This window comes from Xenopus laevis, chromosome 1L, assembly GCF_017654675.1.
Source record: "Xenopus laevis strain J_2021 chromosome 1L, Xenopus_laevis_v10.1, whole genome shotgun sequence".
Lineage (NCBI taxonomy): Eukaryota > Metazoa > Chordata > Amphibia > Anura > Pipidae > Xenopus > Xenopus laevis.
This window is the reverse complement of record NC_054371.1, coordinates 164,288,246-164,307,014: the sequence shown is the minus strand read 5'-3', so window position 1 is coordinate 164,307,014 and position 18,769 is coordinate 164,288,246. Positions and strand designations below refer to the sequence as shown.

At 38.8% G+C, this 18,769-nt stretch overlaps 1 protein-coding gene across 3 annotated transcripts in view; it reads left to right on the top strand.

The window, feature by feature from the left end:
* Positions 1-1,878: 1,878 nt before the first annotated feature.
* Positions 1,879-18,769, top strand: part of pxn.L (paxillin L homeolog) — a 38,344-nt gene continuing 21,453 nt past the window's right edge. Inside the window, exons 1-3 of one of the 3 annotated variants that reach the window (XM_018261548.2) lie at positions 1,879-2,035; positions 15,551-15,771; positions 18,692-18,765. In XM_018261548.2, coding sequence (XP_018117037.1) covers positions 2,023-2,035; positions 15,551-15,771; positions 18,692-18,765 — 308 coding nt within the window. In that variant the 5' untranslated portion in view covers positions 1,879-2,022. The other 2 variants (XM_018261540.2, XM_018261533.2) reach the window with 2 other exon arrangements.

Sequence of the window (18,769 nt, the reverse complement as noted above, 5' to 3'; positions counted from 1 at the left end):
TTTCAACCCAACATAATTTTTCTTTGTCTTTATTTTCAGATAGATGCTCACCAACGCAGAGGGGAGCGCTTTCAATGCATACAAATACACTGTATATGCAAAAATATTTGTACATTGTTCGACTCTTTACAACTTTCAATTGGGGGGGTCACTGACCCCATCTAAAAATCAAATGCTCTGTATTGTTATTGCTACTTTTTATTACTCATCTTCCTATTCAGGTCAATTCCTATTGATATTCCCAGTGGCGTAACTATAGAGGAAGCAGACACCGCATTCGCAGGGGGGCCCAGGGAACAGGGGGGCATGGACTGTGATGTCTGCTTCCGCTATAACTAATGAAAATCCCCCTAAACTCCAGCCTGCCAGCGAGGAAGGGGGACACAAATTGGACAGGAGTGGGTGGAGTCGGGGTGTGGGCACTGCAGAGGTAGGGCAGGAAATGGGAGGAAGGATGGGGATCGGAGTGCGCCCAGCCAGTGCACCACAGCTATTCCAGTCTGGTATTCAAAGCAGTGCATGGTTACTATGGTAATTTGAACCCTAGCAACCACATTGCTAAAATTACAAACAAAAGAGCTGCTGAATAAAATGCTAAATAAATAAAAAAAATAAAAAATGAAACCAACTGAGAATTGTCTCAGAATATCACACTCTACATCAGTGATCCCTAACCACTAGCTCATGAGCAACATGTTGATCTCCAGCCTCTTGGATGTTGCTCCCAGTGGCCTCCTACCAGGTGCTTATTTTTGAATTACCAATTTGGAGGCAAGTTTTGGTTGCATAAAAAACAGGTGTACTTCCAAACAGAGCCTCATGTAGGTTGACAATCCACATAGGGGACTACCAAATAGCCAATCGCAGCACTTATTTTGGCACCACAAGAACAGTTTTCATTCTAGTGTTGCTCCCCAACTCCTTTTAATTATGAATGTTGCTCAAGGATTCTAAAGGTTGGGGATCCCTGCTCTACATTATACTAAAAGTTTACTCAAAGGGGAACAAACCGTTCAAACAAGTGGTATTATTAGGCTGTAGGGCAGTGGTGTCCAAACTGCAGCCCGAGGGCCACATGCAGCACAGGATGCATATGAATGCAGCCCAGCTTGGTTCCCGAGGAAATGCCATGTCGCAAAGGAGATAGGAGGAGGGGGGACTCTGTCGATTGCCCAGTTAGTAATAATAATATAATACACAAAAGCCATGAATATCTTGTAAATTATATCCTTATAAACGGTGAGTTCTGATGTCATCAGTTATAAACGGTGAGTTCTGATGTCATTTCTGTCACATGACTCACCGAAACTTGTGTATTTTAATAAATAAAGTACCCCCAGTAGTAAAATATGAGGATATTAGAAGTTACCTCGGAGTTCCATGACCTGTGTTTTTATATGGTCATGGAACTCCTCAGTAACTTATAATATCCTTATATTTTACAAGAGGGGGTACTTTATTCACTATATAATAATAAGTCTATTTAATAGCCAGGTATCCCATATTCCAGTGTTTAGCTCCATCTGGTTATCCAACTGGCTTTGTAGTTATTTTCTGTTTATCTCCTTTACTTTTACAAATCAAACTTGTTTGTGTAGTTCATGTGACAATTTTTCTTTTTTCAATGTGGCACTGCGAGCCAAAAGTTTGGACACCCCCTGTTGTAGGGTTTCATTACATATAAAATAATAATTCACAGGCGCAGACACACATTTTAATAATTGACTCCAAAGCTATGATACACGGAGAGCAGCGTTGAGAGCAAGTCACCTACATTCATTCGCCATCATTATACTGCCCGGTGCCAAGGAATTCCCCGCTCCCACGTGTTTCAGCTGTAGCTCAGGTATGCGCGCACCTCCCTCCTGAGGGGTGGGGTGCTGCCGGGAGTGCGCACGTACAGGGTGGGTGTGGCTCTGCGTGTTATCGGGGCAGCGCACGTAGGGAGCGGGTGCGCGTTCTTGCGGTGAGCTCTGAAAGTTGTACCAGAGTCCCAGGACTGCTCCGGCTTTTATAGGCGACATGGACGATCTGGGTAAGTGACCTGAGCAATGGAGGACAGATACGATACCGTTTCACTTGCCGTCCCGAGTGCTGACTTCCTGGGCACATGCTGGCCGGACATGCTGGATTGTGCACTACTTGTAGCACTTTTGTGCCCAGTGTTGCGCTTCTGTCCGGGTGGGTGTCTGTGTGACAATATTGCGGCCCTAGTGTCAGTCGAGTGCTGACAGGACTGTGTGTGCTGGGAACTTCCAGCGGGCAAACCTAATCATGATCCCCGGCACCGGCCAAATCACTGGCAACGGAGCTGAGATTGGCACTTTCCTGTGGGACTGCGTGGCACTTGTCTTGCTCACTACTGTCCAGCCTGGGGCTCTCCGGCTGCTCTTAAACTTCCACAGTCCCATCGGTTGCATAGCATTCTGGGATCGGACGTGTGTGCTGGATAGATTTAGGGTCGCCCGACCTCTGACACAACTGAGGCATCAGGGAGCGCTTTACTTACTCAAGCGACCTGCAGTAGTAGCAAAGCTATAGCCTGCAGGGATGACTTTTTTTAAAAAACTATTTCATGCTCTTTACTTCTAAGTAAAGTCTGTTTTTACTCCTCTTTGAAGTCCACTAACCTTCAGTCAGCCACACTCACTGTCTACAACTCTACTGAAATGACTTGGGTGTGTTTAGAGGGCACATTCGGGTTCTGGCAGAAATCTAGAAATGATCTTGGCAACACTTGGAGCAGTAGGAGGGTATTCAAGTGCCTCTGACACTATTCAATTGATTAGATACTCTTTCCCTACCCAAGTACTCATTGTTAACCTTGGGCCACAGTGGAGGCTGCTGGGAGCTGTAGTTATTAATGGAAGGCCACAGGTGTGACCAGAGGAGACCAGATCTCTAACGCTCTGTCATTTGTTGCTGCTGTTTTTCTTCATGTTCCACGCAGGTTGTTAGGAAAGTTGTTCAATTTGTAAGACTGAGATTTTATGTTGCACCAATACCTAACCCTGGCATCAAAGGATCTTCAGCCCCAAAATAGTACTACACTGCTTGTGAGTAACCAACAGGTCTGCAACTTCTAGTTTCCCAGGCAGCATAATCCTTTTTAGGTGCTGTTGGGAGTCTTTAGTTCAGCCAGATGGCAATCTATGTGCCATGTTTCATCCATATGGCATCGTAATGAAGGAGTTCTGTGCATTTGCTACAACTTTGTTTTGCACTCTTTAGCTACATCATTATCAACTGATTCACTGTTGGTAATTGTGTACATATATAAGGTACTCAATGTAGCAGTCTGCATTTAAAAGATAGAAGGATTTTACATTTGCCGTATGGAAATGCAGTGTAATTGCATCCAATCTGTACCTTGCCAAAATAGCAGGCCCTGTGCAATAGTCCCAGAAGGTTTTTTGTTTTTGTTTTGTGACTTTATTTGGATCCTGTGCACATTGATCTCTATCAAATCACATAACTAATTTGTAACTCGTTTTGTACCCTTTTGGGTGTTTCATTATTGTATTAAATAAATAAATATATATATATATATATATATATATATAATACACAAAAGCCATGAATATCCTGTAAATTATATCCTTATAAACAGTGAGTTCTGATGTCATCAGTTATAAACGGTGAGTTCTGATGTCATTTCTGTCACATGACTCATTGAAATTTGTGTATTATAATAAATAAAGTACCCCCAGTTGTAAAATATGAGGATATTAGAAGTTACTTCGGAGTTCCATGACCTGTATAAAAACACTCGGCCTTCGGCCTCGTGTTTTTATATGGTCATGAAACTCCTCGGTAACTTATAATATCCCTATATTTTACAAAAGGGGGTACTTTATTCACTATATATATCTCATGCAGCCACACCATTAGCCAAAAATAGATAGATATAAATAGATACCAAGGTGAGTTGACAGCACTCCAAGGAAGTTTTGAGGCAAAGGTTTTAGCAAACAAAATGTATTGGTTATATATATTAATATATATATATATATATATATATATATATATATATATATATATATATATATATATATATATATATATATATATATATATATATATATATATATATATATATATATATATACACACACTAATATATACATACTCGCAATTTGGAATAAAGCATTCCCAGGCCAGCACTTCCCTTAGTAAATCAAGTGATTTTATTTTTATATATATATATATATATATATATATATATATATAAATAAATAACTGACAGGAACACGTTGCTGCATTACAGCAGTCATCATCCCAAACACCTTTTGGACTCGCTTTATAAATCCCAAATGGTGAGGGTAGCCCGTATAGACAGTGACCCAATACAAAAGCATGAAGATCTGGAGAAAATGGGCCAGAAATCATAGATTTAACGATGTTACATCCGAAACGTCAGCTTATTATGTGTAATAAATTATAATAATTTTTTAGTCCTGTGAGTGTGGTATTTATACAAAATGGACTATATTATATTTTAAAAATCCCAGAGGAGTTCCATGACCATGTAAAAGCATGAGAACGAAGGCTGACTGCTTTTATACATGCCGTGGAACTCTGATGATATCCTCATATATACAACAGGGGTACATTATTTATTATACTATACCCCCTGTTGTCTATCATCATTGATCGCCAGTCATGACCAATGACATCACTAATCACTGTTTATAAGAATATCATTTACAGGATATTCATGGTTCTTGTGTTATATATATATATATATATATATATATATATATATATATATATATATATATATATAGCATATCCATTATGGTGAGACTGCTTGACTAAATTGTTTTAGATTGTTTATTGTCATGTTGTGATCTTGTAGTGCTCCAATTGTAAAATTATTTATAGTATTCTATAAACGGATTTACTGAGTTATGTGCCTTCCTTGAACAAACCTTTTTTTTTTCCCTCTTCTTTCTGTGAGTGTTCCAGAATCCATTCACTTCTCATTAGAATGCACTGCTTTAGTACAGTAAAAAGCATGCTCCATCATAATAAACTGTGACCTAATGCTACTTGCTTATTTAGAGAGTGGTTATTACTTGACCATCCTACCCAAGGACATAAACAATGGTTGGCTGGAGAGAGGTGTGAAGTCTACGCCATGCTTATGAGCCAGTAGTCACAACCCCCCCTCCAGAGGAAATAAGATGTTTCCTATCACGGACTAGTGATGTATCCCAAGCTGTCTGTAATTTGCTAAAGTGATATTTATTGTAAACATTAACAGAGCCCCTTGCATTAGTTTAATATATTTGAAGATTCCTCTGATTCTTCATCTAGGCAGAAGCTTTTCTCCCCTTCTGTTATTAAATGATCAGAGCTCTTCACTGACCTCTCATATCAGTATTATTAATAATCATATTCTTCCGTGAATCATTCTTCTCAACTTCTACGACAACTGCCTGTGTAAAATATTGGGGTACTTGTTTACACTGCAGTAGTTATCATTTGACTTATCGAGGATCACACCCCATGTTGCCATGCTTTCAGCTGGACAAAGATATGTTGTGACTAGTGCATTTTTGGTCCATACCAAGAAGTACAGGTATGGGACATATTATCAAGAATACTTGGGACCTGGGGTTTTCCGGATAACCGATCTTTCCATAATTTGGATCTTTATAAATTGTCTACTAGAAATCATGTAAACCTTAAATTAACCCAGTAGGCTGGTTTTGCTTCCAGTAAGGAGTTATTAAATCATAGTTTGCATCAAGTATAAGGTACTGTTTTATTATTACAGAGAAAAAGGAAATCATTTTTAAAATTTTGGATTATTTGGATAAAATGAAGTCTATGGGAGATGGCCTTTCCATAATTCTGGATAACGGGTTTCCGAATAATGGATCCCATACCTGTAATAGCTATTGTTTTTCCTTGCTTTTGTAAAACATGACACTACATGACCATATGTAGGTATTTGGGGGAGGGGAGCTCTTGGCTGTAGATAGAGGGGTGTGGGAGGAAGGAACAGTTTCCTTGTATTGCTGAATGCTGCTTCCTTCCACTTCCAGTAGTTTGCCCAGATGGGGGAATTTGCTCTTTCCAACTATGACTGTGCTGTGGTTGAGGTTTGGGGTCTCCACCCCTCGTATTTTTTTTTTTAATAATACAACTCTGCTGCTCCATGTTGTTTACAGATACAAAGCTAAGTATGAGACTTTGCACGATATATACAACATGATGATAATGTGTAAACCTGTTCTCTGCCATTGTTGCAGTGCTTTTTATAGTCAGAACCCGGTCCTCGCCCATTTAATATATAGTCACCAAATTATATGCATAGGTTACAGATGTCAAAGATGTTTTAACATTACCCCTCAGAAAAAAATTGTAGCATAGGCCGTATTCTTAGAAATATAATCTTCCAGACTTTTATTTCAGTGCAGACAGAAAGGGAACTGACACTTGTATGAAGCAGCGGCTGCTGCTATGAAGTCTCCACTAGCCTTTACAGATTTGCAATTGAGCCTCCACGTTTGAGAAGCAGTAATGTAATTCAATGCTGGCCTCTCCTTCCTCCTATGACATGTTACTGTCAGTCTAGTATTAATTTAGCAAGCTCATTTCCACTGCTCCTAAACATCTAATTTTAAAATGATATGATCTGGCTGCAAATTTCTCACAGTTTGAGTAGATGAGGTTACGTAGGATTGGATTACAGCTCAGCGTGGTGTACAATGAGTCTGTTGGACACAGAGACACTGGGGGCTCTGTTTCACTTTTCGAAGCTGCAAACCAGAGCTCTGTACAGCTGTTTGTAGTTTGAAAGTTGCTTGTGAATTTTTCCTGTTTATGGGCAGCAGTACGTCATAGGATGGTAGTGACTGATAAGCCTAGGGGTCCTACAATCCTCCTTTCATGATTTTGGCTGTTTATTTGTGAGAGGGCCAAACTATGTGGTACCACTTTCCAGTGCTTGTGACTTATCTAGTCCAGTTTATGTGAATGCCATTTTTGAGTGGTGATATGAATGCCTCTTCTGATTATAAGGTAATTTCATTTGAGGTTTTATTATTATTTTTTTTTTTCTTCTGTTTGTGGAGGTGAAGCATGTGCCAGCATGCAGGAGTGTCAGAATTCCTCTGAACTGCTTTTGGCAGGCAACACATCTTTCTTCTGCGATAGGAACAGGCCCTGGGGGCAGCATTACTCAAGGAGCTCTGGAATGTAATCTAATGGGATCCACCTTCTTATTTGCTTGCAAAAGGAATGTCTCTTCAGTTCCGTTACCCTACTTTTGTATTCCCCATATAAGTCTTTCTGTTCTGGAAAACTGAGGAATGAAACAAAACTTAGTAAAAAAAATCTGCTTGTTTGTTGAATTTTGGGCCAGGGCAGTATTAAAATGTTTTCTGTTTCTAGGCATTTTTTTTTTGTCTTTTTTTTTAATCACTTGCATGATGAATATCACATAATCTGTACAATCACTTTTTCTTTGTTTTTGTCCAATTTCTAATTCAATGACCATGTTGTAATAGGACACTGCTGTTTAATTCTAGTGTGGGGTTTATTAACTTTTACTTTATATATTACATATATTTTTGAGGTGTGGTCATATTGCAAAATTATGTACGTAGGTTATTAAACTCAAAAGTCAATTTACTAAACCCAAGTGTGGTGAGAATGGTTGAAGAAAATATTACTAGTGGTGTGCTTTATTTAGAATGGTGTTGTCCAAACATTTTCAATGTAGTGGACAGATTATATATCCTATACTATATAATTCTAGGTCCAGAATGTTTTCACACGGCATGGATAGTGTCCTGGCTGGGTCCTAAAATTATTAATTTTTTTCATTGTAGTACTGTGCTCTCCTTATTAATGTAATGCGGGTATATGATCTTCTGTTATGTGTGTACATACACATATTTTGAGTACACTGTCAGAGGGCAACACTCATTTAAATGCCTGTTAGTCATCCAGAGGTGTAACAAGAGACAGCAGACCCTGTAGTTGTTCTGACGAGATAATTCAGGCTTCCAGAAATATGGGGCACCAAAAGATTGTGCAGTGGAGCTCTGCAACAATTGTAAGATCAGTGATCCCAAAAAACGGCAAGTTTGGGAGAAGCACAAGTGAAATGTAAAGACTATCTTCACTATTACATAAATTACTGTCCATGAGATGCTTACAGGAATTGTTGGGGATGCATTTTTACTGTAAAGTAACACAAAGAGCAAATTAATACATTACCGGTAGGAAGAACAAGATCTATATGGGAGCACTTTACTATAACAGCTTGCACTCCTTTCTAAATTGACACTTTGTAGTTAGTAAGGGATCGGAATGCACTGTATACTCAGGGGCTGTGCAGCTTTCTTTATGGAAGAATAGCATTGTCTTTATTGTTCAATATCTATTGCAAACGTGTTTATCTAATGGGGAGCAAATAGAATGGCTTGAGAAAAGGTTGCTTCTATGCCTAAAACATTGTGATACTTTATGCCTACTGTAAGCAGGGGTTAACCTGCATGTTTAAAGGGATTCTGGAGAGGTTTTTTTTATGGTGTCGTTTTTATTTTTAAATGAAACTCTTTACACTGCAAATAATTCACTCTACTTTGTAAAATTCCACTTCTAACCCAACAAGTATATTATTTTTTAGTTGTAATATTAGTGTGTAGGCAGTCATGTCAGGTCACTTTGCCTGGTCATGTGCTTTCAGATAGAGCCAGTGCTGCACTATGGAACTGCTTTCTGACAGGCTATTGTTTCTCCTACCCAATGTAACTGAATGGGGTAGCAGTGGGACATGGATTTTTACTATTGAGTGCTGTTTTTATATCTCTCTAATTCTCTTGAAAAACAATTGATTTTAGTCCAACATGTGGATTTGTTGTTCTTCTGCCAAACAGTTTTTTCAGTACAGTTATTTTCAAATAGTACACCAGAAATAACTTTTTTCCAGTTGCTTCTTATTTTTGCCTGTTTTTCCTAGAATTTAAGTTTTAAAGTTAACTTTTTGTATGCAATAAATTCTAAGCAACTTTCCAATTGGTCTTCATTATTTATTTTCTATAGTTTCTCAACTCTTTCCAGCTTTCAAATGGGGGTCACTGACCCGATCTAAAAACAAATGCTCTGTATGGCTGAAAATGAATTGTTATTGCTACTAGGATAATTTGGACCCTGGCAACCAGATTGCTGAAATTGCAAACTGGAGAGCTGCTAAATAACTCAAAAACCACAAATAATAAAAACAAAAATGAAAACCAAATGCAAATTGTCTCCAAATATCACTCTCTACATCATACTAAAAGTTAATCTAAAGGTGAACAACCCCTTTAAGGAATATGAAAAGCTTATTTTAAAATCCCTAAACTGCCTCCAAAATGACATACCTCTATTCCAAGATTGATGCCCTTTCTAAGCTAGAAGCTGAAACATCCAGTATAAATCAGACTCCCTTATCTAGTGTGGTATTGGTATACCGAGCCTTCTTTCTCCTTTGAATAGAAAGTCGGTCAAAGAGGTGTCTACTTCATATACCTGATTGATCTCCATTGGAGCAGGCGCAATATACAGCTCTCTGGCCAACTTCCTGTTCAAAATAGAAGACCGGCTCAGTATAAAAAAGGGGAGCAGCTTCATTCTGGATGTACATTGCATGTTTTTAGCTTCTATTTTACAAAGGACATTGATGTTGGGCACAAGGTATGCCATTTTGGGGCTGTTTAAAGGGGTTGTTCACCTTCCTGACAGTTTCAGTTCATCTGTTTTTAGATTGTTTACCAATTTTTTTTCAATTTTCAAGTTTTATTATAGACCATTTTTCCAAAACTGAACTGGCATGTTTAATGTTCGTGTCTCTGGTGTTTCAATCGGGCAACTCAGTGATCCAGAAGCAGATTCTAAGCTGTTACAATTTGCTACATCAGTTGATACATTTCTCAGCAGCATCTGTGGAATCTTAGCAACTATTGTAGCAGTGGGGGAAACCAAACAACAGTTACACCAGCGTATGGCGCAGCACAGAAGAGCCAGCTCCTCTGGTCATAACTCAGCCGAGTACCTACATCTAAAAGAAAAAAGACACAAATTTGAAGACTGCCAAATCCAGATTCTAAACCGGGAAAGCGACTGGTTCAAAAGAGGTGTTAAAGGAGCCATATATGTAAAAACTGGAAAACCCAAGTATGAATAAAGGCGGGGAGGGGGGGCTGCACATCTATTGTCTGACAAATATAATGCTGTTTTGGCACCTCTCCCTGGAAGGTTTAATAATATATCAAAGCAATCTTGCTAATACAATCAACATCCAATTTAATGACATCATTGTGGATTATGATAAACAGATTATGCTGATTGGAGCAACATTCCAGAGGATATATATTCTCAAAGGAAGATTTACAAGTTATTCTGAATTGAGAAAGCCAGTTGGATGACTGGTGCAACGTCTTTAAGAAAAAAAAAAACCCACAGCAAGTCCCGTTGATTTGACTTATTGCTATAGATAAATTCTAACAGTTGCCTTTAGGCTATGGACACAAGCTGTTGTTGGGCTGATCAGATTCTAATCTAATCTGCTAATTATGCTCAGCAGGCCTGCAGTTAAGAAATATATAAAATAATGTAGCAAACTAGAATGGTTCATAGTATCTTACAGTAGTGTTGTGGGTAGGGTGGGTTCTGTCCAGCCACAATACTTTCTTTTGTTTAAGTTTGTGGTGGGCTGAACTCTGGTCGTGGTCCCATCTTTTCCCTGTCAGATGCTTATTTATATACTTGTGGTTTCCATGCTCCTTCCTCTTTTTGGTGACACAGACGGGTGGTATGGGTGTGGGTAAGTAATGACACTACTCTGGGTTGGATTAGTTTGGGGTTGAGAGAAAGCATGATATGGTCAGCCATGGGCTGACTTTTTGTCGACATCCGCATCAGTACTGAATCCCCCCCCCCCCAAATCCTCACAGAGAAGATTAAAATGAAACTTTACATTTCAATATTATAAAATAAATAGCATAAGTAGCTACTGAAAAAAATGTGGCTTTTTATTGTTCTTATTTGCAGTCTTGGGTTGTATCGTATAATATAGGCTGCATTGCAACATTGTATCTAAGGTGCATGCCCTTACATTTATCAACAATGAATCTCATCTGCCACTTAGTTGCCCACATTGTCAGTCAAAATCCTGCTGCAAGGATGTCACATCTGGGATGGAATTAATTGAGCTGCATAGTTCTGTGTCCTTGAAACTTTGGAAAATGAAGCACTGCATATGGTTTCCCACTGGTGATTTACATTTGCATTTATTAATGGTGGGGAAACATTTTTTGAGAGATTTTCGCCTGTAGGCAACAAACCTTCCCATCAAACCAAAGTGATGACAATGGTTGTTCGTTTTTTTACTCGCAGTATAGCAAAAAGAGCTCTGCAATATCTGTAGGCTGTTCTGTTCAAACAGTTTTTCCTGCAGCGCAAGTCATAGCAAGTGGTGCTATCATATGGAAAAGATTTGCCAGTTGGCAAAACAAATGAAAAGTAACATGTCTTAGAGAAATATATTAACACCAGTGTGAATGAAGCATGCCCTGTAAATGGCAGAACTTTTAAGTTGTGGCTTGGGACTTAAAACTCGGTTCCCATGCTGTTTAAAATAGTAAATAGTAGTGCATATCTATATCTAAACCAATGGTTTGGTCGCAAAGCTGCCCCAATTTAATTTGGTTCTGCTGAAACATTGTTTCATGGGAAAATCATTTTAACAGGAGATATGTCTGTTAGTATAATGAACTATTTAGGTATAAATGTGTGTAAATAAGTATAGTGATTTATATTCTAAGGCTAATAGCAGATGGTGCTACTTTGGGCATATTATGTGCCATGTATTTTAGCATCGCAAAAGCGCAGTGCCTTAGAACCCAAATGTTCCCCACAGATTTAAGTAACATAAGTTCTCGTCAGGTCATTACAATTTGAGGGTGGCCTCGGTCTGGCACTTTGGCCCATATTTTGGGTCTGCTAAAAAATGTGGAGCTTAAAGCCCTGTGTGCCATTGCCCTAAGGTGAAGTTTAGATCAGCAAATTGTAGATCTGCGGGTGAGGATGTTGTTAAAGGGATACTGTCATGGGAAAAAATTTTTTTATCAAAATGAATCAGTTAATAGTGCTGCTCCAGCAGCATTCTGCACTGAAATCCATTTCTCAAAAGAGCAAACAGATTTTTTTATATTCAATTTTGAAATCTGACATGGGGCTAGACATTTTGTCAATTTCCCAGCTGCCCCAAGTCATGTGACTTGTGCTCTGATAAACTTCAATCACTCTTTACTGCTGTACTGCAAGTTGGAGTGATATCACCCCCCTCCCTTTTTCCCCCCAGCAGCCAAACAAAAGAACAATGGGAAGGTAACCAGATAGCAGCTCCCTAACACAAGATAACAGCTGCCTGGTAGATCTAAGAACAACACTCAATAGTAAAAACCCAGGTCCCACTGAGACACATTCAGTTACATTGAGAAGGAAAAACAGCAGCCTGCCAGAAAGTATTTCTCTCCTAACGTGCAGGCACAAGTCACATGACCAGGGACAGCTGGGAAATTGACAAAATGTCTAGCCCCATGTCAGGTTTCAAAATTGAATATAAAAAAATCTGTTTGCTCTTTTGTGAAATGGATTTCAGTGCAGAAGTCTGCTGGAGTAGCACTATTAACTGATGTGTTTTGAAAAAAACATGTTTTCTGATGACAGGATCCCTTTAAGTATAATCTGGGAGGGAACAATACAGTTCACCATAAAACAAGGAAGGTAATAAACTTTTGTTTTTTACTACTGGGTTACTTTTGTTAGCTGTGTGTGTCAGTCTTTGTTCCATAGAAATCGCCTTGGCAACATTGCTCTGCGTTGTCGAGCTATTAAATGTGGGTGGCATCTGTTTAGTTAGTTTACTAGTTTGTCTTGGATATATGTTTGATAATAAGGAAAAACTGCCACCTTGGTAACATTTCTTAATTTTTATAAACCAGGCTGCTTTTTATAATAAGATGCTTGAGACTGAGCCAGCTCTGCCCGCAGTTTTGTCACACAGATCTTCCATTTGTGTTTCATAATGCATTCATAGAGCATAGTTTCCTAGCTATGCAGTTAGCTCCAAACCTGAAGTGGCACTCGTTCTTTCTCAAGAAAAAATAAGTTGCATTTAAAGAATAGTAGCTACCATATTACGGATTTATGTTTGTCCCCTTTTCTCTGCCATGCTAAATTGCTTAATTTGATTTAAAAAGTCCGGTTTTAAAGGGCTTTCTCTCGTCTAAAGCAAAGACACCCTTACTTCCACTCAGAGGTATATAACTCCTCCATGTATTTATGTATGTATATTTTTATTCATAAAGCACTACTTATGTATACAGCACTGTACAGCAGAACAATAAATTAATAGAACAAATGGGTCATTACAACAATAAATACAAATGAATACAAAGCACAGTTACGTAAAAGGACCAGTAACATCAAAAAAACATTTTTTTAAAAATTTGTTAGTGTACATCGAAATATAAACACCAACACACTTTAAACTTTTAAATTTCCTTTATTAAAAAATAACTTACTGAAACGCCACTTCCGCTCCTCTTCAGAAACGGCGACAGGGTGACCATCCATCCTGCAGCAGTTGATTTTTTCTCCCTGGCTATCTCTCCTGGCCGCCCTATGTCTGGCGCACTCTGCCGGCAAGATTGACCGCCAGCTTCTTCTTCTCCTCCAGGCACTTCTTGATGCAGCAGTACTGGTAGTGGTGATGATCTATGGGGCAGTTGCGGTTGGCACGAAACCGGCGTGCGCTGGCCTTGTCCCTGCACACTCGGTGTGCTGCTGCTGCTGACTCGGAGCCCTGCTGCCCCTTGTCTCCGCCGCACCCTGTGTGATGGAGGTGCAGTGCAACAGTACATTATATATTTTAATTGGATACAATTTCAGTTTTTGGTGTTACTGTTCCTTTAAAAACAGAGGAGTGGACTTAGAGTCAAAGTATTTATTTACCAATTCCAAATGTTTTGCTTCCAATTAGGATTAATTATATCTTTGTTAGGCTCAAGTATAAGGTACTGTTTTATTACTACAGAGAAAAAGGAAATCATTAAAAAAATGTTTTTAATTATTTGGATAAAACGAAGTCTATGGGAGATGGCCTTTCTATTATTCAGAGCTTTCTGGAAAACAGGTTTCCAGATAAAAAATCCCATACCTGTAATTATAATTTATTACTGCCCTGCACGGTGTAGCAATGGAGGTAATTGAGCACAAGTTATATAGCAGATAAAAGATAAGCTCTGTAGAATATAATGATGTTCTACAGTGCTCATCTGCTATATAACCTGAGCCTTTCCTCCTTTGTATGGCTACCCCCATGGCTAAACAGCAGATTATTTGTATAAACTATAGTATTGTTTTTGCAGCAAACACACCAGGCAACATTAAATTATATTTTCATAACTTTAAACACTTTAATTTTCTGGTGTTACTGTTTCATTAAGTGGAACCGATGATGAGGCTTTGTTAGCATAAGAAAGAGTAAAGTATTGGTGAAATAAAATAACCCAAATATTGACTGTAAAAGATAAAATATTACATTGAGGATCTCAAGAAAAGAGAGAGAATGAGAAGGGAAGTTGTTTTAACATGACAAAGTCATTGGTAAAATAAAGCCTTATGCATTTCACGCCTAAATGGGGCACTTGGCAATAGGCTGGATTAAACAGATGTCCAATGTGAAAACAAAAACCCTACTTCCTACATTGCGGCTCCCTAACCTGTTACCAGCCAGTAACAGTTGCAGAAGCAAACATCTCAAAGGAATTTTAATGTAGAGAATGAGTAAACCCAAGCAGTTCTTCGATTAACAAGACATGCTGCTTTGTGTAAGATTCAACACAATGCTTTTCAAGTTTGTTTAGGTAACCATAGAAATATGCTTATCCACATTAGTATAATAGTGATAGTAACTGCAACCATTGTAACTCTACCAAAGGTACCAAAGAGACCTTTTTTTTTTTTTTTTTTTTTTTTTTTTTGCTCCTAGCAGCAAGTTAATGACCTTCTAAGACTGATGGCATGTATTATATTTTCTTCACTGGCATATTACTACAGTGTCCATTCAGCACGTTGCAGAAAGTTACCGGAGTATTTATATTCTGTGGTTCATCTTGAAGTCCGTGGCAGGCGATAGAATTTTGGGCAGGATGCTCAGGCTGTGCATTGGTAAAGAAAACAACCTCTGTGCAATAACCCTAAATCCTGAGGAACATGTTATATGTCAAGTTTCTCTTGGAGTCACAAAGTATTACCCAAAGGTGTTGTCGTGTTAATGGAAGCCTATGCAACTAGTTTCTTTACTTTGGTAGGTTTCACTGCCCTAACAGAACAAAGAAGTTCAGCTGCATGATCAAAGGTGTTTGTTAAAGCAGTGCTGTGCAGCCAACAATTATTTGTCTGCCACAGGTTTGAGGGCCTGCTTTTATTATTATTAAGTCATACAAAGTGCAAAATTAAAAGTTCTTTGCTTCCGTTACAGACGCATTGCTGGCTGATCTGGAATCTACAACCTCCCATATATCCAAACGTCCAGTATTTTTGGCAGAAGAGACCCCATATTCCTTTCCAAGTGGATGTCATTCATATCAAGAAATCACTATACCTGCTGCATCAACAGCAAAGGCTCTCAATGGGACTTTACCAGATTCACTAGACTCCTGGACAAGCAACACTCCCACCAAGCAGGACGTAGATCTAAAGGTTTATATTCAAAATATTAATTTCCATCACAGTGGAAGACTGGACATTGTGCTTTACATTTTTCTCATTGAAAAAGTAGTGGGGTGCACTGTGGCATACAAGTCCCTGTCAGTATTTACTGTTAAGTAAGTTGGGAAGCTAAATGTTACATCTGACAGTATAGGTGCAAGCTATATTAGTATTTGGTAAAATATTACATTCATTTTAATGTGTGGCTAATTTAATAATACATAAAAAGCCTTAAAGGACAAGGAATATAGAAATCAATGGCTTGCCAATTGATTTCTATTGATATACTAGCTAACCTCAGGCCCACTTGTCTCATTTTTGCACCGCAAAATCATGCAAGGCATATTTGGGATAAAATGGAAGATTGCGGCGCACCACTCAATTGAATTGAAATATTGATTTTTTTTTTGAAAAGCAAAGCGCAACAGTATCATTTTACAGATGCATCCAAGTTATTCATCACTTTTAAGTTCTAAATTGTGAATCCGTGTTGGAAAACAATGGAATGTTGGTACAGGGGAAAATTAAGGTATAAAAGAAAATAGGCACTGTCCAGGGAAAAATATAATGTAAATCTTGTTATACTGTTTTTTTATACTCTGCTTCCTTAAGAACTAGCAAAAGAGTAGGGGTGAGCTAGACTTCCACATTCTAGCATTTGATGAACATATGATGCACAATGAAAGCTTCCCCTTTTTCTAGATCAGGGGAAAATACATGTAAATATGCTGTGGCAAGGGGACAGCTCAGCTGTAAAGCTGGCCATAGACGCAAAGATCCGATCGTACGAATCGTGGATTCGTACGATTTTCGGACCATGTGTGGAGAGTCCCGACATTTTTCGTCCGTCGGAGATCGGTCGTCTGGTTGATCGGACAGGTTAGAAAATTTCTGTCGCCTGCCGATAATATCTCTGCGTGTATTGCCGATCGTACGATTTTCAGTGGGAGACTGTCACTAGTGTTGTCAGACATAAGTATCGTACGATTACTGTCAGGGGCAGGACATTGGGTGATCTGTTCTTATTTGATCGGAATGGTAAAGACTTTGATCTGAATGGTTAGTGGAGGGTCGGGAGATGGGAAAATCCGATCGTACGTTGATTCGTACGATCGGATCTTTGCGTCTATGGCCAGCTTTAGGTGAAGGTTTCCTCTTGAGGCAACTTTGGAAAGACTTGTATGTTTACTCAGCAGCAATTTGCAGGAGATAAGTACTCATGGTAGAGGATATTTATTGCTGACGACTAATGTCCACATGTGCCAGTAGCCTAAAGCTGGCCACAGACGCAAAGATCCGATCCTACGAATCCATCTCCCGACCTGCCACTAACCATAAAGATCAAAGTCTTACCATTCAGATCACATATAAAGTTGTAAGAACAGATCAGCCGATGTTCTGCCCCTGACAGTAATCGTATGATAGTTAAAGCCAGTGACAGTCTCCCTCTGAAAATCGTACGATCGGCACTACACGCACAGCCGACAGAAATGTTCTAACTTGTCCGATCGACCAAATGACCGATCTCCACCAGACGAAAAATGTCGGGTCTCTCCACACACAGTCCAAATATTGTATGAATCCTCGATTCGTATGATCGGATCTTTGCGTCTATGGCCAGCTTAAGAGTCATCAAGGATATCATTTTACCCCAGAGATCTTTTTCCATTAAATACTGACACAAAAAACTACTATTCAAAATATGAATATACATAAAAATGTGCCTATAGGTCATGTTGATCATTTTTGTTATTTGTAGAGATGCACCTAACCTGGTCCTGGGAAACAGATTTGGCTGAATACTGACCCAAATCCAAACCTGCAGAAATTCTCGATGTGCAGTTGGAAAATGCCAATGTGCACACAGCTAATTTTTACCATTGTATAGGGTTCAGTTTTGGTTTGGCCAGACTTGTAGATTCGTCTGAACCCCACTAACAAAAGGCTCAGATTCTGTCAAATCCTGAACAAAATTTGTGTTAATATTATTTGTGTTAGTATTATTTTTAGTTATTACATATTTATAAAGCACCAACATATTCTGCAGTGCTGGACAATTTACCAAGGGGAGCAAGATCAGGAAAAGTTAGTCCTCTATTCATGTGGGCTTTCTGTTTATACTGCATTTAGTGAAGCATTTCTGCTTGGATCCTCTGCAACACCTGCTTATCACAAATCCAACCAAGATGTCTATGAAGATTCTTATTTATCCAGGTCATGATATACAGTATCTAGTAAAATTAGGTCAAAGGCAACTGGACGTTTGGAGTTTTTCATGAAAACATTTCACCACTCATCCGAGTGGCTACTTAAATTCAACTGAAGTAGAAGGGAATTCTGCTGCATTTAAACCCTGAGATGCCGTCCTTACACCGGCGGCTGCACAACTATTAAAACTTCCAGTCATGTACATTGAAAGATTAACACCTGCCTCAATGAAAATCTTAGTACCATTGTGACTGGATCACACTTTCACACCTCTGTTTTTCAGCCAACACTTTACTGAAGTTCAATGGAACCATTGTGATTGGATATCTTTGACTTCAAGGGTTTAAATGCCCCTTCAGTTGAACTGAAGAAGCCACTCAGATGAGTGGTGAAACGTTTTCTAGAAAAACTCTAAATGTCCAGTTGCCTTTGACTTAATTCGACTAGATACTGTAAATCCAATCAAGCGGCCTGTATGATACAGGGTCTTGCATGTGCCCCTTACTGGAATCATAGTTGGTATCTGCCAAATGTAACCAGTGATAGAACAGTCATTTCTTTGGGTACATACATTTCTTTGGGTGACATGTTGTGCATTGTGAAATGCTTTTTTTATATATATTTAAGCTAAGCCTGAGGTTTATGGTATCTGTTATAATTCTCCTCTCACAATCTGCAATAGTTTTATTTTCCTGTTTTTCAGAACCCCTTGTACTCTTCTGGTGCCAAAGACAGTTCAGGTTCACCCAGTTTGGTCGAAGAAGAACATGTGTACAGGTAT